This window comes from Daphnia carinata, chromosome 9, assembly GCF_022539665.2.
Source record: "Daphnia carinata strain CSIRO-1 chromosome 9, CSIRO_AGI_Dcar_HiC_V3, whole genome shotgun sequence".
Lineage (NCBI taxonomy): Eukaryota > Metazoa > Arthropoda > Branchiopoda > Diplostraca > Daphniidae > Daphnia > Daphnia carinata.
The window spans coordinates 3,596,218-3,619,665 of NC_081339.1; the positions used below are offsets into that span (position 1 = coordinate 3,596,218).

Below are 23,448 nucleotides of genomic sequence, written 5' to 3' on the forward strand. Positions count from 1 at the left end.
CTGAGTGTCGTAATGTTAACCGTAGGTAACTGCCCAAGGGGTCGTGATATGTCGTTAGAAAAAAACAAAAAACAAAAAACGAAGTGATGGGCAATAAAAAAGGGGAGGGGGAGACGGCACTCACCTTTTATATTGGGAATATTTTAATGTACACGTAAATTTCACGCTATGGAAAAAAGCGTGTCGGCATCGAATCATATTTCAAATATGATGTTATTTTAAAAGGAAATATGCAACTGATTTTTTTTTTCTTATCGGCAAATGTACATAAATATAGCCGAGTGGGCTGAACGCGGGACACTTTATTATGTACGCAGCTGCACAGCTCTTTGTTTTTTTTCTTCCTTGATTTATTTCGTTTAATGTGTGCCAACGTACCGCGAGTTGAAGCCGAAAAAGAAAACAAAACAAAAGGAACTGGCCAATCAATAACAAATTGAAATTACGCAAAAAATTTCTTTTGAAATTCACGATCGTTTAAATTCCTGAAAGGGAGCAATAAATTCGTGAGGTAGATTTTAGCACGTCAATTTAGAATGATGTGTCCTTCATCAATCATCTGGAAGATGACTTGGTGTGTCTTCATTTATGCTCTTCAATCATTGTTCAGGGCAAAGTTACACAGAATAATTCATCGTCTAATAATTAATGCTATCCCATTAAGTCGGACGAGTGACAAGCGTCTTGTACAAGAATCATTATTCAAATTTTTTTTAATCGAGGCATTTGCATGCAAATTGCCAAGGAATTAGGGAAGGGACAGAATAAAGAAGGTAATAAAGACAGATGAATTGCTACAATGAAATCATTAATTCATTTAATGAAACAAAACTATACCCAGGTTGTTCTGCTAACTAAAAAGGTGACCTTACCCTGACTCCAGGTTAATTGAAATTAAATCAAATGTCAGTCCCGCGGTACCCGACTGGAAACATTCGAATGGCAACAATATGTGCGTGTTGATTGATTCCGATAGGGAGGCTTTCGATCGTGAATAAGAATAGGGAACATTAAAGAGTTTGAACATCAACCACGCCTACATGGTTTGCGTTCAATAAACTGGAACGAAGCCAAAGGAATCGGTTCACTGGCTGACCGAATCAATGCTCTCTGCATTCCATTGGCCAATGGTATTCACAGAGAGACGTCCAGGATAATGGAAAAAAGACGGAAGTTCTACATACCGAAAAGGGGACCCTGATTGAACACCAACGTAAAGTCATAACCAGATTCTGTGTGTCGACTGATGTTGGCAAAGTGGATGGCAAAATGATATTCAAAATGTCTGTGATTGGCGTCGTCCAGGGGGTCGTCAAAAAAAAGTTGGTTATACCCAACCAGCTGGGCAAAGATATCCTTCTTTCATGTGACGTGTAATACAATTGAAAACATTTGACGTATTTAATGGCCTGATGTGCAACAGCCTCTTTGGTGTTGATACGAGTTGTTAAATGCACGGGAATCCCATATATACAGAAGGATTTCCCTTTAGCATGTAATACAATGGCGTGTATTTATAGCGAACGACATCATCGATCAAGTTAAGGCGAGCACACTGCCAATAATATCTTTGATGACACTATATGTATAGATCATCTATGGTACGAGATACTATACGTAACAAAAATAATAATAACATAGGGAAGGACTGGACCTAAGAAAAATATCATAATAATTTATTTAGAGGGAGACGTTCGCTCAATGTGTCAAGCGATGCCCATTTCCTGGATCCGCCCTTGCCATGGAACATGTCCCTCAGCCTTTTTCCTTTCTTGGTCTTCTCGCTCTTAACAATTCAATAATCAATTAGTGTTGATTATTATTATTTTTTTATTCAATTAAATGTAAAGGAGACGTTATAGTACGCACGAATCTAACGGGTTGCATTTAGCTAATAATGTTGTTCCCTTAATTGACTGCTCATACCTGTGTTCATATATTTTCCTCAATTTTCTTCACGTTCGGCAGTTTTCAACTTAATGAATCACGTTGCCATTTTTTTTGTGTGTGTGTGCTATTTTATTGCGCAACGTACCTTATTTCGAGAAGAAAATAATTTCCCCTCTTTTTCTTAGCCTGTCTGTTGTCATGGACAATAACGAACGACAGCCATCTTATTGTTTTTTATTGCCTTCATTTTTCTTTTTTTATTGTTTAGATCATTTCACGTTTTCATTTATTTTCTTGTGGCTTCTCTATAGAGTGGAAAATGATCGGGTCCCTCTTTACATCGATTATCGAACGATGTCTTCTCCAATGGCTATAACGTTCCATCGTACGCTCTTCTCACAGTTGAGTTCAATTCACTTATCCCAAAACGAGATTTGATATTCATTTCTCAACGCAACAGCCCCAACAGGTAGACGCTCACGTTTTATACTAACGATAAGATGAAGCAAGTTGAAGAGAAGTTTACTTGCCTGCTCGACTTCATTGTTAGTACGCAGATCTGATTACGCTACGTACTTTAGTGAAGAACAACTTGGAACGTTAAGTGAAAGGAAACTCACGAAACGTCGATAAAACTGCACGTCTTCTCTTATAAAGTGCGTGACGATTGCACAATGTTACGTTCGGATGTGGATTTGGACATTGTTCATACTACACCACATTGATCTCCAAAATGGCTGCAGTGCCAAACGCTCAGATTTGTCCTGAAATTGGGGACGTTCAATGATTTTGAATGTCACGGACGCCGGACGTCGTGTACCCGAAAGACGTGGCGTCAAACGTTTCTCTTAATTCAATGGATTTGTTTTTTTGGGACTTAAATCTCTTTCCTTTTAATGAACATCAGTTGGATCACAGTCTTTTAATGCCTTGAATTGATACGTCGCACTGTATCAGTTATCAGTTCGTGATTCCGGTCGTGCAGGGGGCATCATAGCTAATCATCATTACTGAACCGAATGTACACATCAGAGCCAACTATTCCAGCAATTCTCACAGGCTCTTTTTGGCTCTGTTCCAGCCTGACAACAACAACAACAAAAAAAGTCGTTCAAATCAAACGGTTCCTATATATTTCCAACGATGAACCCGATCGGCTTTTGACCGGAGACGTGCCTAAACACATCAAAAGACGAGGTTGGAGGGGATCCCGGATTTCGGGAAATAAACTGAACGTCGAATTAAAATGTGTTACGTGTACGTTGCAAACATTTTGGAAAGGGAGGTTTCATCTTGTGGATGGAGTCACGTCCGCACCTCGGATGTGCCCAGCATATTTTCCGTACGTATTGCGGCATACGACATGATTTGCATATTGTTACGGACAAGTACATTTAGGAGAAAAAATAATTCGTGAAGAAAAAAAGGATAGGGATGAAGGGCGAAGTCGTAAACATTCCAAAAAAAAGGACGAATCCCGCCGACTGTCCGTCAGCGTGTCGAATTTTTAATATTCATCATTTGCATATATTTTTTTGACGGATATACACGGAAGCGCAAATGCACGAATTCCCCTCCTGGAACTGTTGACACGAGAAGGACGAAGAAAACATATCGTTTTCAACGTTATAAACGTGTCAATCTGTCATGACGTTAACGGCTTAAAACCATTCATCATTTGCGTGAGTAGACATGCGTCCTTCGTTTGCCAGCAGTTCACGAACGTCAACAGGTTAGACGTCAGTTTCGCGTATTGACTTGTTCGTTGAAGTTTTCCCGATTGACATGTCTACGATGGCCGTCAATCATTCATCACCATAAATCGTAAGCGACGGGGGCACACGATCACATAACCGAGAGTTCCAGAACACCACGATTTTGGAATGCGTGTTTGACCCAAAGCTAGAACGTGAACGTGAAAACAATAAACAGGTGCGAACAAGGACGAATGGAAAGCAATTGTTTATTACGACCTAAACATTAAAATATGTTTTTCTGTTTTTGAACATGTTTGACCATAAATAGAATAAGAGAAAAGGCCGATTGTAAATGGGCCCGTGTCTCGGGGAAAAACGGCTTTCGTTCTTTTTGTTTTATGTGACACCACGTCATAACGAATAGTCGGTTTAAACAGTTACACCATTACGCAGCAGAAAGTTATCTAACAGAGAAAGGTTATTTGTTGGTACAGCCACAAGCGCTCAGCTCACGTACATGCCGCTCAAAAAGAAAATGATCAACTTTTGGATGGCTTCCAGGTTGTTGCACGTCATAAGCTTGTTATGTTAGACGTGAAATTAAATTCTTGATGAACTTTTATATCAATGGAAATGAGGTGAACCCGTTGTACATTATTTATTGCCTTACACACAGTCTGAGTGCGTTATAGAAGGATTAGACGGAAACATGATGATTGATTGTCTCACCAGTTGTCCGCCATATACAAATGGAAATTAGAATAATTGGCAGCTTTGTGTTATTGTTGGTAGTTTATACTTTTTTTTTAAATATAATTTTCCCCATGTCCTTGGCATGTCCTCCAGCGATTGGACATGCACCCCAACAAAGAAATCGAGAGGAGAAACACGTTTTACTTTGATGCCCCCCTCCCCTATAAATACGTGTAGATGCATTTGCTGTGTACACACACGCGTGCAGAGAGTTCCATGCACATTCACTTTTTGAAGTTGTGAAGTGCGTGTGTGTCGGTGCCGGCTTGTCCTGCCAATCGCAAATGACTGTCGGGACATGTTTCGTGTTAAACGCACAGCTCGTGTGTTCACGCACGGACGTGCGTACCGCGATCCTCCACTTACGGAAGGGCCTTTCATACATGTGGGTCATTCCACTTTAAAAAGGCCCTCCTTCCCTCATGAAGGAAATGTTTCTGGCTTTTCGGAGATCGAGGATGTAAAAACAACAATGACGAGACCTTCCGGTTTCGTGTTTCTTTCGACAGCCAAAGTCGAAAAAAGAAAACATAAAGGGCCAAATGGATTACCATTTGCTTTGCCAGAAATGCCATTTAGGTTTCGATTACCATGAAACAAAAACAAGAATTAAAAGGAAATTACTTTAGATTTGTTTCCCTCCCCCCATCAGGAACAAAATTGTACAAGCCATTAGTTAGACAAATTAGCAAATGATAATTCAGGGATAGCAATAGACACGAGGAAAACGTCATCCGTCAAGTAACAAATAAAAGATGACAGTTGATCACTACGTGAACGAACGTGCAAAATGAATAACGCGGTCCCAATGATGCAATACCGTTATGTTGCAATAAATATATAGCAGGTTTGGCTTAGCGCGCAGGCGATTCGGCGAATCCATTACGCCAATGGATGCATAATCAATGTCGTCCCACTTTTTAAAAAATATATATTGGTCTTTTCCCGGTATCGTTCAATAATGTACACAAGATAACAAGCGATGCACGCACTTGACAAGCCCTTGGTTTTGACGACTACGGTACGAGCGTGACCAGAGTGCTTCGATTCATTATGTAAAACTGAATTCATCGAGCCTTCTTTCCTCTCTTATTTTGAATCATGTAAAAAGGGAAACAGTGTGTCTCGTTTTTATCAGTCGCGTTCCGCCAGTGAAAGAGTCTGCAACGTCGATGGGCTAGAAGGGCATTGATTACGTTCCATTATTCAAATTGGGGGGTTTACACAGTTTGATTCTCGATCGGATATACAAAGTTCTCGGCATATATACTCTTTTTAGCCTTTGCTGGATACCATAAGGGTAAAATTCAAACGTATTTATTAGAACGAAGATCGTTGCCACTATTTGAGAAATGCCATTCTGGGGCGTTTACTTCAATTATAAAAGAGAAACCATTTGATAAGGGCGTGAGTCGATATTCATAAAGCCTTTGATCTGTACGATTGTGACGTTTTCACCTGTACTACGAATTTGATTTTAAAGCTGGATTTCTTATCATTTATAAGTTTGTTTAATAGCTTCGAGGGGCTGTTATTATCCTTGCCCAAGCATTCTTTATCATTTGTAAACATACCACAATAGCCTCATCGATCATATTTCTGCTTGGAACATATCCCACCCGATTTCTTTGGGTGGAGCTATCCAGATTTTGTTTCGAGTCGTACCGGTTGTATGCAAATTCCGAAAAGGGGGGAAAAGAAAAAGCCCGTCATTGCGTTGAAAACTGGTCACCAAAAATAAGTTTTTATGGGCTATCTCATGTTACCTGTTTTCCCTTGAATTTGTTCGGACCCTTTTGAACTTGGAGCGTATCCCAAATCGAATGGTTCAATATAAAAAACAAAACAAACCAGCCGACCTTCAAACAGGTACATTTCTAATTGAACGCACACGGTTTCAGTATAGTTTTCATTCTCTCCATGTACGATGTGCGAAAAAAACATTAAACTAAAGGTCGCGCGTGAGTCCCGGAACTGCAAAAACGGTTAGGGTCTTAAGTGTTGACATTAACACAGCTCGATGCGGACTTTGGGCACTGGCTAATTGCTTCACCGAGGCTCATCAGAGTGGCTGAAATATGCAAATGCGTGACTCACGTCCGTCTCGAACGTCAATAAGAAGTGCCTCTGAATCTTGCGGTTTGTTGTTGTGCAGTTTGTAATCGTTGAACGATTGCATCAATCACGAACGTGATGTAACTGGGATAGCCTGAAATCAGGCCGTTTGCGTGTTGTGCTCCACGAGTGGATCAGTAGATTATTTCGTCCGTCTATTTTTAAATAAATAGTTGCATCATTTTCTCAAGAGCATGCGTTCTTCACGTGATATAAGAGAGGCTCTCGCATCATTTTTCATAACCGTCTAGCACGATGCGTTAAACGGGCAAAACGCCATCAGCCATCTTCAGTATAGCGGTCTCGTAAAAAACAATGGACTCAAACAGCCGAGCAATTGACACAGAAAATGCTGACACTGTATAGCAGTTCATCCGATTGAATACAAGCAAATTAACAAAGCAAAAGCAAAAACAATATAAGCAAGTTATACAAAATGCTTCGTTAGGGAAATTACCATTAGTCCCCCCCCGCCACTCGAAAATGATTAATGGCCGAGTGTGACGTTCGCGGATGTTCACGACGGTCCGGGAGAAACAAGCTCAAGTGGTACGTCTTCGTTAATAATAGAAAGGTTTATAGCAATACGTTGAATTAAGACCCAGCAATTTTAGCATCTTAATTTGGGATGCTTACCTAGAATCGTAGTGACCGTGAACATAATGAATGCGTTGGATTGAAATGGAGGCACGTGAAAAGGTCACACCTCTTTTCGGGAGTTGTCGTTTACCACCTAGAAACTCGACTGCCCTTTGCATCGCCATGAAAGCAATTAACGTACTTTTAACGGCACGTTATTTTGAATTCAAAGCCCGGCGTTGATTCTAATCACGTTGAAGTGACGACGACAGATAGAATCCGCAGCGTGAAAAAGGATTTCCCCCAACAGTCGGGATTAAGTACAGGATTATAAGGAATGTGTTGGGGGAATAATTTCGTAAAGTGGAAAGAAGAGTCCGTTTATTTCCTCTGTTTGGACGTTTCATAATTGACATTCATTTGAAGATCCTGAATAAAACAAAGCAATCGGATTGAGAGCTTAGACGAGTTATTGCGTCAGTGATTCAATGCCAGATTAAAATAAAATGAAGTTTCAATGTACGGCTCGTATTTTAACTAGCCCCTTTCGTCTGAACTCACGAATTGTCACGATCTTCATCCTCTCCTATTTTTAAACTACATATATATACTAAAGGGGGAAAAGCCGTGTACGTTTTTATTATACGAACAAAAGGAGCGTTTACTATCTTACGTAATCTCTTGAAGTTGTGTCGTTTCGTCTTTTTGTCACGTATTCTGATTTTCTATGTACCTATTGGACGTCTTATGAACAACACGAGTCTCTTCTGCAGCCCAGCAAAAAGGCCTTTATAATATCATCCATTAACTTTAAGGCCCGTTTTGCGTGTCACGAAGGAAGATGGACATTGTGCAAGAGCGTACTTAGTGTTGGGCGTGAACAGTCATTTATCCATTAACATCCATCAGGTGAAATGATCGGTTAGAAGTAGCTCGCAGATAAGGCAACATTTGCGAATGAACAACTTTAGTTAATAAACGAAGGGTTTGACTGTGTTCGAGCTAACGGATGACTCCATTAACCTGAAAATGAATTTGATATGACGTACACGATTGCCATCAACTTGTTCCATAGGGGGAAAGTAAAAAGGCTGGAAGGAAATGAACATTTCGTAAGAAAGAAACCCCAACTCGTATAAATAGAAACGAATGGCGCACGTCAGCTCTATTTCCCCCTTCAAGGATTTCTATTCACTTATTAAAAAACAATTTTGGATTTCAGAGCAGGGGGAGTTGTTGCTTACTTGTTTCATTTCCTGTTCATCGTCCGTCCACAGCAAGACGAACCTTCTTTTTGCTGTTGCTATACGGTGCGCTATTGTGTTGCCAGGCTGATGTTTTTTGGATGCCACTCCCATAACAGAATACGGGTGTGGGTAATTAAGCGTATACCAATTATGTCATCGTGATACAATCTGTGTTTACAAAGGGCGTTCAGCGCATGAACACGAAAGTGAAACGCTAAAAAGACTGCGAAATGAGTTAAAGCAGTTTAGGTCAGATGTCCATATGCTTTATGATTTCGGGAAAGAAGAATTTGGAAAAAAACAAAAAGGATATGGAAATAAAAAAGGAGAAAGCAATATTTAAAACTGCAATTCCACGAACGGGTCGGAAAGGTGCGAAAAAATGATTACGGACAACAGCCTTTTACGTCCCGGCATTTCTTTTTGCAAATGCATTCTTTTGATTTTTTATGTTTGTTTGAAATTGGCGGGCAGCCGACTGGCTTTTTTTGTTTTTACTCATCCGTGTCCTCGTTGTAACGAATAGTTCCAGTCACAAAAAGCTATGCTGAGAGTATGTTACACAAACCGCCTTCATCTATCCGCATGGATGCGAGCCAGCTCATGGACGGGCATTTGTTTTCTTTTGCACGCACCGTATAAAGTTGTGCCAGATATTCAAACCAGCCCCAAAGGAATCATTTTTTAAAAATTCAAAAAGGGGGGGGGGAGAATATAAATTCATAAAATCCATCAAATCGCGTATCCGCTTTCGCTCGACTTGCAATTCAAACTCATCAAGAATACATTAATCAATTTGCATTGCGGCCATATTTTGAAATGAAATCGCATGATACACTGATTTAATGGCAATAAAAAGAAACCGGTGTGTGTGTGACATAGTAAGTGATGGCGATGACAGTCAACTTCCGTGACATTCTATTTTGGATTTTCCTTGCCCGATTTCTTTTTTTGCAAAGCCGCCAGATTTCGAGTTCGACAGAGTGAATCTCCGCATGTTTGCAGAACCTGATAGATTGCTTCCCATTTGCCAGTTGCCATGGAAACGGGAGTGATTTTCTTTTGAATGGTGATTTCATTAAACGCCACCGCTTACCGTTGGCAGTGCGTAGTTGTCGTGTTCCAGGCAATGGCTTCGTGTAGATTCAATATTGATATTTTGCCGCAATATGCGGAAGTTGTAGCCCCTCCTCATTTTTTTTTTTTTCAAATAAAAAATCATCTAAGAAGGATTACGTTATTGCGTATAGCTCCTTTTGAAGAGAGCAGTACGTTCATCTTTTGTGCGGCTGTCAAAGAAAGGGAAACATCTGTACCCCATCTGAGATGTTTTTCGAACGTGCAACGTTCCACGTCTATTCATATTCACGCACGAAGGACGTTGAAATATAAGGCCGGGTTCCTTTTGAACAGGTTTATTCCTGACCCTTCTTTTTTTTTTTTTCCATACAAAGTTTTATGGGATGCCTATTTATGTCCTTATGGCTATGGGTAGTTTTGAAAAGAACAGGAGGAATGAAACCCAGATAAAAAAGGAAAAGCAAAAGTGTAGCTAAGCAAGGTGTGCGAATAGCAGCTATCTTATTAGCTTTAACAGGAAATGCATAAGAAGCTTAAGTGTTTAGATATATAAAAAAAAAAAAAAGAGGATATCGTTTTACGTGTAGGGTTCGTGTTTCCATTGCCAAGTAGACGGGTGGATATGTTTGGCCGGATTGTTCGTTCAAATTGGATGACTGACGTTCCACTTAACGAAATAACAAAAGAATAAAAAGGAAACGTCTGTACGTTCCGGTTTGGGTCAGATAATTTCAAAAGTGTATTATTATAGATGAGATTTAAAATTAAAATAACGTTGATATCAGTCGACGAGGCATTTTCTGACGTGAATAATTGCCAATCACAAGCAACTCTCCAATGAACCGAACGGATTGCGTGATTAACTTGCTCAGATTTCCCGCATTGTATTTCTTCAGTTTCAATTTTTATACTCTCACCTGACGATCCGAAACGTACAGACACACAGTCAGTTCGCGTGACACTGTCCTTTATTTTTTGTGAGTGGGACTGGCACCCACTGAAAACGTGGCTACCTGTCATAAAGAATCTCATATTCGATGCAATAAAATTAGAAAATAATAAGACAACTTCGAGTTTGTGCGGCAGTCCATCGACTATAGCAACAAGCCGGGCTCACGATGATATGGAGCCAAAGAAAAGTTTTGATATATCCACACGCCCGTTGCGTGTGTGTTCTTTTTTCGAACGCAGCAGCGCATGTCGATAGTTGGGTGAAACTCCCCTGGTGTGTAGATTCTTTTTTGTTGTTGCTGCCTCAAGTTCAGCTTCTTCTTAACCAGTCGCCTTCGGTCGTGCGTCGGGTCCACACGTTCTGCGTTATCGTCCAGGTGCTTTCAGCAACGATCGTTCGACGTGTGACCGTGACCGCTGTTTCTAATTGAATCAAAATTGACTTGTTTCGATTTCAAAAGTGCTTTTGTTTTTTTGTTTTTTCACTGGATAACAAGTTTCTCGTGCCAATTGTTTTCTTGTTCGTGATTTGCAAAGCTGTGCAACAAGAATTCTCTCCAAGGAAATCAGCAGGTTGGCATGAAAAAAACATGAACTGGTTAGCATTTAAAAATGGCTCTCCCCTCGTAGCTTCCATTGCGGACAGTTTTGTATAAATTAGACACAAGTCAGACGTGAAAACAGGCCGAAAACAAGAAAAACCTTACCTGATTTTTTTAAAAATAAATATTCAGTAGCACATTTTGCGCTGCTATTGTTCATATCATCTCTCAAGCAGCGTTTAATCTTCTTCTTTTCGCTGGCAAAAAGCTCGTTCAAATCTGCCATATGTTGCAACACGCAACAAGATGGATACATTTTATTATATCAAAGCAGCGGGCCGTCTCGAATTCTCCATCAACGCCACAATGAATACCAACAACCTGCTTCTGCTCGTCACGAATTCCCGAAATACGAATGTTTACACAAACGAAAAGAGGTGAAAACGAAAACAAAACCAAACACAAAAGACACGATCGCAGTCACGCAGATAATGGCCATGTGTCCCCCGGAACATTGCCTTCTGTAAAAGTCGCAATACAGAGGCTACCTGTCAAACAAAACCATCAGGCAATTTTTTTTTAAGGAATCACTGGAAGCTCTGCGTGCAAGGAAACGTGCGTTCACCTGGTAGGATGATTTTTAATCTCTTTCTACAACGCAATTGATGACTCATTTTTTTCCTTGTGGGCCAACGGTCATCTTTAAGGAAACACAATAGATTCTTTCAAAATCAAGAGACACACACGCGCGTGTGTGTGTGTGTGATATGACAGATGTCTTCTGATGTAAACCTGAATGGAAAGGTAGTTAGTTGCCCGGACATGTTTTTTTTTTTTCGGGACATTGTTACGGGACGTGGGTCCGAAACTTGCCACTCCATAAAGACGAACGATGGCGGATATGTTGCGAGTCGTTAATAGACAGAAAGAAATGGAAATTCATCGATCAGGCCGTCAAACTTCGCCTTTCTGGCCTTGTATACAATCAAAGCTCTCCAGCGTTTTTTTTTTTTTTGGAACGTATAATTCGACAATCATTTTCACAGTTTGTATTCTATTGTAGAATTCACATTCGATACGGACATGGTCGAGCATTTTTGTTTTGCTTTTTTGAATTAACATATGAAGAGTTCATCACAACAGTGGGACACACCCACGCTTTTAAACTGGACAATATCGTTTGAGAAAAAAAAAACAGCTTATGTTGTTACTAAGGCTATACAACAAAACAAGGAATTTTAAATAATCAAAAAGAGCAAGAAATAAATGAGCTACAGGGCGTCAAAAGTGAAAAGACCAGTTTTTTTTTGAAAATGCCAGGCGATATGTTATTTTTTATTATTATTATGGGATCTCCCATGAGGAAGAGCCATAAAGACAGGCTTGAAAATTCTATTAGGTGTGTGCACTAGATAAGACTCACGGACATGCATCAGCAACATAACTGACACAAGCGAAGAAGCGGCTGTCTCCATGTGATAGGTGGCCTCTTTTGTTTGTTTTTTCGCAACTGTGCAAAAATGCTAAATAAAGGTCACGATTGATCGAGCCAGAAAAAAAAAAAATGGATATGTGTGTGTGTCTATAGGCACAAGAAACTATTGTCTTTTGCTTTCGTCTTGCACAGACATGCCGAAGAGACGCTGTTTACACGAATCTCTTCTTTCTCATTTTCTATTTGCAGGTGCGATAAAAAAATAAAAGAATTGAAAACGTAGTTGATTTTCTTTTTTGCCCGCACTTACACGAAAAGCACCGAAATAGGTTTTGTTGTACATAATCAGATATCCAAGTGCTGGTCATATTCACCTGTCATTCTAATAATAAGCCAGCAGGAGGAAGGGGGGGGGGGAGAATGTAGCCTAAATGAGATGGAATATATGTATGTGTAGTATAAGCACAAAAAAAGCCCGTCCTTTTCCACACGCACATCTAAATATGGGAGGACATTACACGCACGACCGATGCGCAGCTCGTTTCAATTGGCCGTCCATTTTTGAACGGGGCCATTCGGATGCAGAAAACATACAAGCAAATTCCTCTCGACTAGCAAAAATGAAAACAGTTTCGTAGAAAAATTCTTCGTCTATAAAAAATGCATCAAGATTAGATCATTTTGAGATTGCCGTTATTAAAGCTTCTTTCATTTGCATAAGAGCGTCTGTGAGCAAAACGTACGATAAATAGTTCGACATGTCTGCAGGCATTCACACCAAAAAAAAAAAAGCAGTTCGATACTCAATGAATAGAAAATTTGCGAAGAGTCTCTCTTTAAAAGATTTCCTATATACAAGACCGAAGCAATTTTTCTCCCCCCCCTTTTTTAAAAGAAAATGATTTCACAGCTGATGGGTGCTTTCATTTTATTGATTTCTTTTCGATCGCTGTCCCTATCTTGACGAAGGAACCATCTATTTGGCGAGCTGGTCAGATAGCTCATACTTACATCATTTGTATTTGAAAGAAGAAAACCTGTATTGATCGATCACTAACGTTATATCCACCAGCATTTCGTCGCTATTTAGTTCCTGTCCATATCCGGTCTATTCATTCTTTTGTGTTTGATTTTGAACGTTCCCTTTATTTATTTTCATTTCCTTTTCTTTGGGAGGGCACGGCGGATGTGTGTGTCACGCAATCGAAGTCTTGTCATCATGTTGCGGCTTTTGCCTTCCGAGCTCAAGTCTCGTCAAAAGACAACCCCCTCCAAAAAAGGTTTTACGAAGGGTAAATCCTCTCCGACAAGTTGCTCTTTTTAATTTTGTGTGTGTAAAAATAACGGGATGGAATAAAATGCCAGACAAGGAGAGGAAGAGAAAATGAACGCTCCGCCGTGTTGTCGCCAGACGGTGAACGACGTAATCGAATAGCCAAACTTGAATAAATACAGAAAAGAAACAGAAAAAAAATGCGTATACAGTGTCGGCTGTTTTTGGTAGCCAAAAACCCACTCACCATAGGACATGCGAAACATTTATTACATCACCTGATATGTCGTGACCCACACAAGGTTTGGCTCTCACCTTTCCTTCGATTTCACGCAGGCAATATTAAGATAAATGAACATGAAACTCCCCCTCCACGAAAAAATGTCGAGCTTTTATTTTCGTTTAAGGAATAGCTATAACACTATCGCAGAGCTCTAATCACTTAAGATTGTGATGGTCATCACAAAGGCAAGAGAAAAACGGAATAATTGATAGCAACAAATGAAAGTGGCCTCGGACACGTTTGTTTTTTGTTTTTTTAAACTAAGACAAAGCTATAAATCTTGTTTGTACGTATAGCAGAAGAGAACAGAAAGATCACTGGATCTAGTTTTTTTTTCAGGTCTCCAGACCTTTTGTTGATTGCATTCCGTGACCTTTAAATAAAATTTATGGTCCATCAATATATAAGGTAGGGGGCCGGTTAAAGCCAAGCGGACAGGGTTGTGTTCAGCCGGTCTCGAGGATTTTCAATTGCAAAAAGGTAAACATTGAAGTGATGGATGTTACGTCAGTCACGGACGAAGATGTTTTGTGAATACTGGCCGAAGGCGTTTCTTCCAGATATGCATAATCGCGGTTAGAGTATCAGATCATGAAGACGAACATCATTAACCGCGTAGCATGAATGATGTACTCTACTATCTATACCAAGCGATGGTGGGGGGTGGGCTAGATTTCGATCTGTTTCAAAGCTGAATGATTGATAGCCAATTTCGTATTCTGATATTGGCGGCTTTGGCCCTTTTGTTCGGCCAAAAAAAAAAAGAAAAGGGATCGAACAACTCCCGGATGCACATGCAACGCGCTGACATTTGATTGACTGTTCGCCATGTATTTTATTGACCGAACCACTACGAAATGCAGCAACAGCAAAAAAAAAAAAAAAAAAAAAAGAAAGGCAAATAAAAATCTGCAACAAGATTAGATTCGCTATACAGAGAACTATAACACACTATTCTATTATTTACCATTACACAATAGGGTCTCAGTCAATAATTTCACCCACCATTTGCTTTCCATGTTAACAGAAGCTACGACAAAATATTAAGCCATTCAATTCGGGAATGAAAATTAAAGTTAAAGAAAAAAAAAAAAAAGCCTGACACAGCCTTTCATCATTTCTATCCATCTGGTAGACGTGTTAGCCTGGCGCTTGTACGCGCATTGAATAGAAGATGAGTCTGATTGGATTTCCCTTTTTTTTTTTTTATGTGACGTCCCAAAAACACAATGCCTTATTGGGTACGGTAAGAAGAAGGCGGGTATATGGAACGTCCACACCAGAGAGATGGTGGTCCAGCAACACCAAAAAAAAAAAGAAAACATCGTTCATTAGCTGAATAACTGAGTGCTGTATAACATTTCTTGCTTGCCTTTGCGATTTAATCATCGGCTGTATTGAGTGCGGAAATGCTGAGAAGTCTTAAACTAGAAAACAAGTGATACACCCCTTTCCCCCAGCTGCCGATTTCCTGATATTGAATCTCAGCGGCGGATGCAAAAATCCCGCGTGCGTGTCAGGAAATTGTGGGCGTGATGATATTGTGTGTTGAGAATATTGGCAATATCTCGTGTAAATTGATTGCGACTTTTGTGTGTGTTTTATTGGGGCTTTCTGTTTGTGTTTGTTTGAATAGCTAACAAGGTGGCGCCATTCGTGTCCCGTGAATGGAGAGAGCTGTTCAACCAAGTCAATCCATCCGGCTGTTTTGGATACATCAGCGTCATCAAAAGCGCTCATCAGCTGGATGTTTGGTTCGCCCTGCTCACGCGGTCAGTGGGTCGTCAACATGACGACGTCTGACGCCACGGCGTAGACGGTCCATCAAAAACTGAGAAGTCTCTTCAATAATCCGGAAACTCTTTCAATAAAAAGGATCTTTTCACGCATAAAAAAAAAAAAAATAAAATAAAAACGGAGCCAAGATGGAAGGCCTTCATTTGCTGGACGTGTCCGATTTGACGGCTGATGATGGAACTAACGATTCGTGGCCAACGGTGACGGCCGTCGGTAACTGTAGTAATCCGCTGGACGAAGTCGACTGGTCTCAACCGGGCCTGATCATCTCCTTGGTCATCCTGGGCGCCGTCAATGTCCTCGTCCTTTTCGGCAATTGTCTCGTCGTCCTGGCCGTCTTCCTCGACTCGAAACTGCGGACAGTCACCAACCTATTTATCGTCTCGCTGGCCATGGCCGATCTCTCGGTCGGTCTGGCCGTCTTGCCGTTCAGCGCCTCGTTGGAAGTGCTGGACATGTGGATTTTCGGAGAGATTTGGTGCTCCATTTGGCTGGCCGTCGACGTCTGGATGTGCACGGCCTCCATTCTCAATTTGTGCGCCATCAGCCTGGACCGCTACCTGGCCGTCACTCGCCCAGTGTCCTACCCGTCCATCATGACACCGTGGCGGGCCAAGATACTTTTAGCCATCGTCTGGCTTCTGAGTTTCCTCATCTGTTTCCCACCGCTGGTCGGCTGGAACGACCGCAAAATCAACCGGCATCCGTCGCTCCAGCACTGCGACGACTGGTCCTGCGAGTTGACCAACGATCCGGGCTACGTCGTCTACTCGGCCCTGGGCAGTTTCTTCATCCCGATGCTGGTGATGCTCTTCTTCTACTGGCGGATCTACAGGGCGGCCGTCGAGACCACCAAAGCCATCAATCAAGGTTTCCGCACCACCAAGGTAACCCCCAACCGTTTTTTTTTTCTTTCTACGTTTATTTGACGTATATTAGTTTAAGGTCTTTTTTAATGGACACCTATAAACATTGATGGTAATAACATAAAAAGAACAGGAGCTCTTTCTCGGGGTTTGTTGGGGTAGCTACGGATAACGAGAGACTCGGTATAAAACACGAGTTTTTATGGTAGACGTTAGGTATACCATGTCTGTGTTCTTGTCCCCGCTTACCGGATCGTGATTGGATTGCATTTCGAAGGCTGATGACATTTTATCGGTGGGTCGTGACGACTGGGGGTACGCGCGCACATCAAAACTCATTTGAATAGCGAGCAATGGCAAGGGATGAAAATGAAATCACGTATCAAAGCTAAATGATTTTGGAAGCATGCCCGTCAGAGTCACGATTTCTTGTCATCAAGATGCTCTTGTCATCAAATGTCTTCACCAATGAATCAAATAACGCAACGGTAGGGGACACACACACACACACAAAAAAGGGGGGGGGGGTCTAACCAACCGCGGCGATCAATCGCGAAGACGTCCCTCTTGTCTTACAGAATACCACAGGAATTTCGATCGATGTTGTATTGACATTTGAGAAAAAAAAAAAAAAAGATAGCGACCTCTATTCAAATTTTCAGGGCCGCGCGTTTTGAATGGTTGAAACTTAAACTCGAGATGCAAACGGCATCAATTAAACACGGAATGATCTCTCCCCCTCCAGCTGATCCAAAGTTTTGAATCTTTGGGGCGAGGCAGCACTTTGGGTCGTGGCAGCACTTTGGGTCGAGTATAATAATAAATTCATTTTCGAATCTCTCTACCATTTATAGACAATGGCAAAACTCGCAAGTTGGCTAGTCGCTTTATGGCGGTCGGGACTGTTGCGGGAAAACTTCCAGGTTTAAAGCGGCCATACAATGTGATTTGTGTTGGGATGACAATCGATATCACCTTAGCGATGGTATGTAAGCTTTTAGCGGCTGTACACATTGCCACGTATTTGAAAGATTCATCTTGGAGCGGAATTACATTTGAGTTTAAAGTTAAGTGCACAACGGTCTAAAACGGGGCTGAATGTTAGAGCGTGCAATCGATATAGGCTGCACGCACGCTTGCCTAACTGGAGCGTGTCTGAACAGAGGTGCATAGTCGAGAGTATTCTCAAAGATGGTGCTGATGCGTGAAAATTCGTGAAGGGCATCCGTCATCACGTTTCAGTTGGCGTCTTCAAAACAAAACAAAAAAAAAAAAAGAGGGAACGGAACGTGGCAAAAACAAAATGCAGTTCGTTGCGGAAATCAATTTAAAAAATAAGTGCGTTCTAATTTAGCTAATAGTTCCGAAACATTTCCCCTCCCCCTTTTTTTTTTGTGAAAGAGGAAATGCATTTCATCATATTCAAATTTATACCGCACGAATGTTTCGTGTGCATGCCAGTTTACCATTTGTTTGTTTTGTTTTTTTCAGAAATGAAAGATCGCTCAACTCTGTTCGTAACATACGCGTGCCATTTCAAACAGCAAAAAACAAAAAAGCAATGCCCATTATGTGTTATGAACGTCAAGTGAAACAAAAACAAAAAAAAAAAATGGTGACACGGCCAAATACGCAATGACGTCATCTATCGTGCAGCAGCGTTCGTACCACGCCTCGTTCGTTTATTGACAATCGGCTAGTGGTTTGTTTTTGGAGTTCAAACCAACAATGCGATACGAAAAAACAAACAAAAAACAAACAGGGCCATCCTTCTTCAGATACCAAACGCAGGAATCCCGCAGATGCAGGCAGCTCAATATGGTACCGTACCGAACTTGTACGCGTCTAACGATTGTATCGCAGTTTTGTCAATATCGGAAGAGGTGATATGCAAAAATGGATCCTGTGCGTTCATTTTGAAACTTCTCCCCCTCTTTTGCTTTTTCTTTGTTACTCGCTCATACAACTCCTTTTGTGGATGTTCTCCCTTCGCTATCCAATAGGTAATCGCGCTCACGTCATGCGGAAAAGAAAAAAAAGAGCCCTTCCCCCCTTCAGTATTTGGCGATAAGCTCACGACGTCAGCACACGCTCACGAAGAATAGGGAAAAAAAATAAAATAAAAAAGAGGCAGAGGAAATAATAAACACACAACGACGTGTTTCAATTGAACGAAAAACTAAATTCCATTACGAATAAACGCGTTCGATGTAACGTGAATATTTAAAACGATGTAAATAATTGAAGTGTTTGTTTTATTGTGTTTGAAACGTGAAAACAGCAGGAAGGGGGTGACGGGCGCCAGTGCGTGGAGAACAAGGAACGGCTGACGTTGAGGATTCACAGAGGCCGTTCGGGACATCAGAAACCACCAGCCGCGTTGACGTCGGTCCTTTTGGCCAGACATGGATGTCCTCCAGGTTTGGGTCCGGCGCTGGCTGGCCTCGGTAGTCGTGATATAGTCAGCCGTCTATCGGATATCACTACAACGCCGGTGGTCACCGGTGACGTGGACAACTGCCGACTTGATCTACCGCAGATCACCGTCACGGCGGCCGTGCCCACCGTCGAAACCGATTGCGCTTTATGTCGAGACGGCCAACAGGATCGTTTCTATCAGCAACAACAGTTGCAACAGTTCCAGCAAGTGCATCAACAACCGTCGTCCGGCTTGCGGGAGAACGTGTCCAATGCCTCGCAAGCTTACAAGGTCCTCTACATGGAGACGCCATTGTGCAGCTGCGGCAGGATCAGCGCCAACGGCCGTCCAACGAAGGTGGGCAATAATAAGCGGAGCGCTTTGGAAATATTCCAAACGGCCGGCAATCACAGCAAGAAGAACAACAAGTCGAAATACGGTGGCCATCGATGTCTGGCGCCGAGGAACGGCGGTCTGGCCAGCATCGGGGATGATGGAAGCGATCCTTCCGGCTCGACCAATAGCAGTACAAAGCCATTGAAAATGAACAGGAGGAGTAACATCAAAGCGCAGGTGAAACGCTTCAAAATGGAAACGAAAGCGGCCAAGACATTAGGTAAAAGGACACATTTTGAATAATCGATAGCCCATCGGAGTCTTTTTGAATGATAATTTGATGGATAAATATTTTCATTTTTGAAAAGGCATCATTGTCGGCGGTTTCATCGTTTGCTGGATGCCGTTCTTCACGATGTACGTGATACGGGCCTTCTGTCCGCAGTGCATCCCGTCGGTCCTCTTCTCCGTCCTCTTCTGGCTGGGCTACTGCAATTCCGCCATTAATCCGTGCATCTACGCCCTGTTCAGTCGGGACTTCCGCTTCGCCTTCCAGAAGATCGTCTGCCAGTGCCTGTGCACTAAACGCTCTCACGCCCAGCATCTCAGCTGCATCAAGATGATGGTGCCACAGGGTATGATCGCTGGCCTTGGCAGCGGAGCCTTCAACACGGACGACTCGGACCCATACGCCAATGACCATTCGGATCAATCCAATTGATTATTCCATAAATATCCTTCTTTTTTTTTTTTGTTCTTTCGATGTGTGTGTGTGTTTTATTTTGTGGCGATGAGAGAAATCCTTTACGAAAAAAAAAAAAATAATAAATCAGACACTCCGATGTACGAATGAGATGTAGGTGATAAAAGTAATTAACAATTGCAACGTCTTAAATCATTCCTGTAACAATTGTTTCTTTTTATTTGGATCTTACGTTACCTGACTAGTCTCTGTTGTTTGTTTCGTCTGTTTTCGTTGTTCATTTTCCTGCAGGGAATAGCGATAAAATCAAATTGTTGGTTAACGATTAGATTTAGAAACAATCACATCCCCTTTGATCGTCTGTTTGGCTTGTCCGAATCTGACCCCTCATTTCACATGGATGTTTGATGTCTCGCATTCAGTGTTTGCATATACATTTTGATATTAAATAGCATCGAGTTTTTTTTTAAACAAGACACCATCAACATCATAGCTGTTTTTAATCATTTAAAAGTCAAGCGCAACAAAGTAAAAAAAAAAAAAATGAATAAAAAAAAAACTCCCATTCGTGACCCCCCTTCACCGTGATTTCATCCCCCCCCCCCCCCCCACTTTCGTGTCATTTCGATGTGTACAATTTTCGTAAATAGATTCCGAGAGGCTAAAACTACATAGGAAGAAACATGAATTGTGTTAAATGCAATCTTGCTGTTATCGAATGAACAATATAATTTATATGATGTTTAACCTCGCCCTTTGTTTTTGAAATAAATTCACCTCAAGTCCCACAAATTCTCGTTAACATTGAATTATTTTTTTTTTTCTAGAAGATTACTACGCACAACGAATGGACCAGCAACGTGTATGGCCATCCAACACTATCAGATTGCAATTCATAGTCTATAGTTTCTTGATACTTTTCCTCGGGCTTGTCATACGACGATATCGAGTGGCACCATCGCCGCCGAACCCGTGGGAAACTCAAATTTGCTTCGTTCTCTTTCACGAAAGTCCGTCGCTTACATATCGGAATAACCGTGGATTGAGTTGCGACGTCATCGATCCATTAGGGCACTCCTTAAAAAGACGGAAATATATAAAAGCTGTTGCGTCTAGAAATAAATAGGTAACCGAGTAGAGAGAGCTGCCGCTCAGAGGATCAGATAACCTGTAGCGTCGGTATATCAACGGAAAAGGCCAAATGATTTTTATTATTATTTTTTTTTATTTACACCTTGATAGAATTCCATGGGTATGTATACTATAGCCAAGGGACTACGAGATGTTGATATTTATTTTTCTTTTTTAAATAATGATCTACCTCATCTATTGTTAAACGTATAATTGTTATTTCGTGGTTGGCCCGATGATTGCGGGCAAAGGATGAACACAAAAGAAGATGTTCGTCAAAACTTCTTTTCTTAGAAGTGCGTTGCAGCTAAAGAATAGAGGTGGCAAAGCAATACGTTGGTATCTTCTTTTTGTAGAGAAGAGACCAAGACGAAACACAAATGAAAAGTTTTGAATGATCAAAATGATGACGAAAAGTTTCTACTCGTTAAATTTCCACTCGTTTTCCACGAAACAGGACACTGCAAGAAGAAAGAAGACTCTTCTTTAACGTTACAAAATGTGTTACAAAAGTCTTGTGAGCGGGAGGGAGAAGGACGAACCAAAACTTCAAATGAGACGTACTGCTGGACAAGCGATGCGAAAGGGACACATGGAACTCTTTCGTTAACCCAACCGGACTTCCCATCAACGACAAAGAGTTGGTGAGAACGAGAACTCTATTAACAATTTTCTTTGTTATTTCAACCGCTCTCTTCCCGTGTGAAAGACTTGCATCAAAAGCGATTATCAACTTGGCAGAAATTCTGATGATTGCGACCTCCGTCCATTTCGTGTTACCGAAGAATGAATTCACAAATTTCTGTGCAAAACTTTAGCTCTTTTCAAGGTGATCGCCTTTTTTTTTTTTATAATGTCCGAATAAGCCGCAAGGTGAGGTGGAAATAGATCAATAAAAATAAAGGATAAAAGCGTGGTTGAATCTGCGTCGGCCGCAACGTTATTAAATTGTTCCAGGAGATTGTGTTGTGCTTCTTGCCGACGGCGCACCCAATTTGCAGCACAAGAAATGACGTCATTCCACCTAGAGCGTCAGCGAACCAGATAAATCCGTTCAACGAGAAAATAGATGTTTTCCCATCGGCTAAATTGACTCGCTTCCGTCCAACAACTGCTATTCAGTTGTTCACCAACTATAGGATGACGAAATAGAATTACAAGTTTATTCCAATAACCCCCTAGCCACAGATTCGGTCAGCGAGAATCAACAGCCCATTTAAAGGGAACTTGTCGCTATATACATGAAGTGCTTTCCTTTTCAAACTGTGAAGCTCTTCGGCGTAATTGGAGTCTTTTAACAGGCAAATTCGACGGTGGCAAAAGAAGAATGAAAAATGCTGGTAGAGAGAAGCGTATTGCTGAACAGCAAGAAACGTCATCCAAGATTGAATTTCAATACAAGAGGCGAAAAGGATCTCATTGATCATTGTGGGGGAAGTCTTAAGAGGTTCTTTGGTCATCCACGGTCAAACAGGAACGAGAGACTCTTAAGGTCTTAAGTTTGAGCAGGTGACGGGAAAAGGGTGTAAGATGAAAGTTTCAAGAGAGAAAGGAAGAGATAGACAGTTGATTAATGGATCACGTCGGAGTTTGAATCACTTTGATAATCGAATAATTTCGCCGCTTCTCTGGTGCTCTCTTCCACATCGATCGTCGTCTGTACCGGCCAGGTGGCATTGATCCAGTCGACGGAGGGCTTTCAATCACCAGCCGAACGCTGCGTCCACCTGATTCCACGAAATCAAATTAGAGACCAAGTCGTGATTAATGGCCAGCATTGTATATTCGGTTCACAAGATCAGTAATCCTAAAATGAATGCCACTTGCGTCAGGTTTCCAAAGCGCATGTGAATAACGCACAGTGTCCTGTGTCGTAATTGACATATAACAATGAGAACCCAATGTCCAATTTGTTTTTATTATTTCAAACGTTTCAACATGGGTGCTATTTAATTATGCGCTGCACCTTGCCCTCAGCCTTGCCGGTAACTGTAGCTAATCTAATATTGTTCTAGTCAGCTAGCACGAGAAGGAACGATTAAACTCGATGGCTCAATGATTAATCATATGATTATAAATATACCGATCAATTTTTGGTTTCTACTGTTTTGATGACGCAATTCTGTCTTAGAGACATGATCGTAATTGGCAGTACAGATACTAATGCTACAGCATATATATTAGGCACCTGTTAGTACGTGACATTGGAGTGGACTGGAATGGCCACCCACACAATTCTTTCGTGGTGCTTTAAAGCTTTGCCTCATTTGACAATAACTAAGATTTTAATTATCTCAAAATCTTCAATTGAAAAATTAAAAAGGGAAGCACAATGCACGTTGCAACTTTAT

General features: G+C 41.3%; 1 protein-coding gene and 1 long non-coding RNA gene across 2 annotated transcripts in view; one reads left to right on the top strand and one right to left on the bottom strand.

Annotated features, from left to right (window-relative positions):
- Nucleotides 1-5,346: 5,346 nt before the first annotated feature.
- The window catches only part of LOC130688668 (uncharacterized), a 77,513-nt gene continuing 59,411 nt past the window's right edge, over nucleotides 5,347-23,448 (bottom strand). The window contains exon 9 of the long non-coding RNA XR_009421810.1: nucleotides 5,347-5,356. This is a non-coding gene — a long non-coding RNA (uncharacterized LOC130688668). The remainder of the gene's footprint in view (nucleotides 5,357-23,448) is intronic.
- LOC130688513 (probable G-protein coupled receptor No9) lies at nucleotides 15,480-20,708 on the top strand. Its single transcript, XM_059496962.1, has 3 exons — nucleotides 15,480-16,529; nucleotides 18,790-19,543; nucleotides 19,632-20,708. The coding sequence occupies exons 1-3, from the start codon at nucleotides 15,771-15,773 to the stop codon at nucleotides 19,982-19,984; spliced, it is 1,866 nt and encodes a 621-aa protein (XP_059352945.1). The 5' UTR covers nucleotides 15,480-15,770; the 3' UTR covers nucleotides 19,985-20,708.

Excerpts from the sequence above, each read along its gene's own strand:
- LOC130688513 (XM_059496962.1), top strand. The coding sequence starts at position 15,771 with ATGGAAGGCCTTCATTTGCTGGACGTGTCCGATTTGACGGCTGATGAT. Across the intron at positions 16,530-18,789 it reads AAGGTTTCCGCACCACCAAG|CAGGAAGGGGGTGACGGGCG; the intron begins GTAACCCCCAAC and ends ACGTGAAAACAG. Across the intron at positions 19,544-19,631 it reads GAAAGCGGCCAAGACATTAG|GCATCATTGTCGGCGGTTTC; the intron begins GTAAAAGGACAC and ends ATTTTTGAAAAG.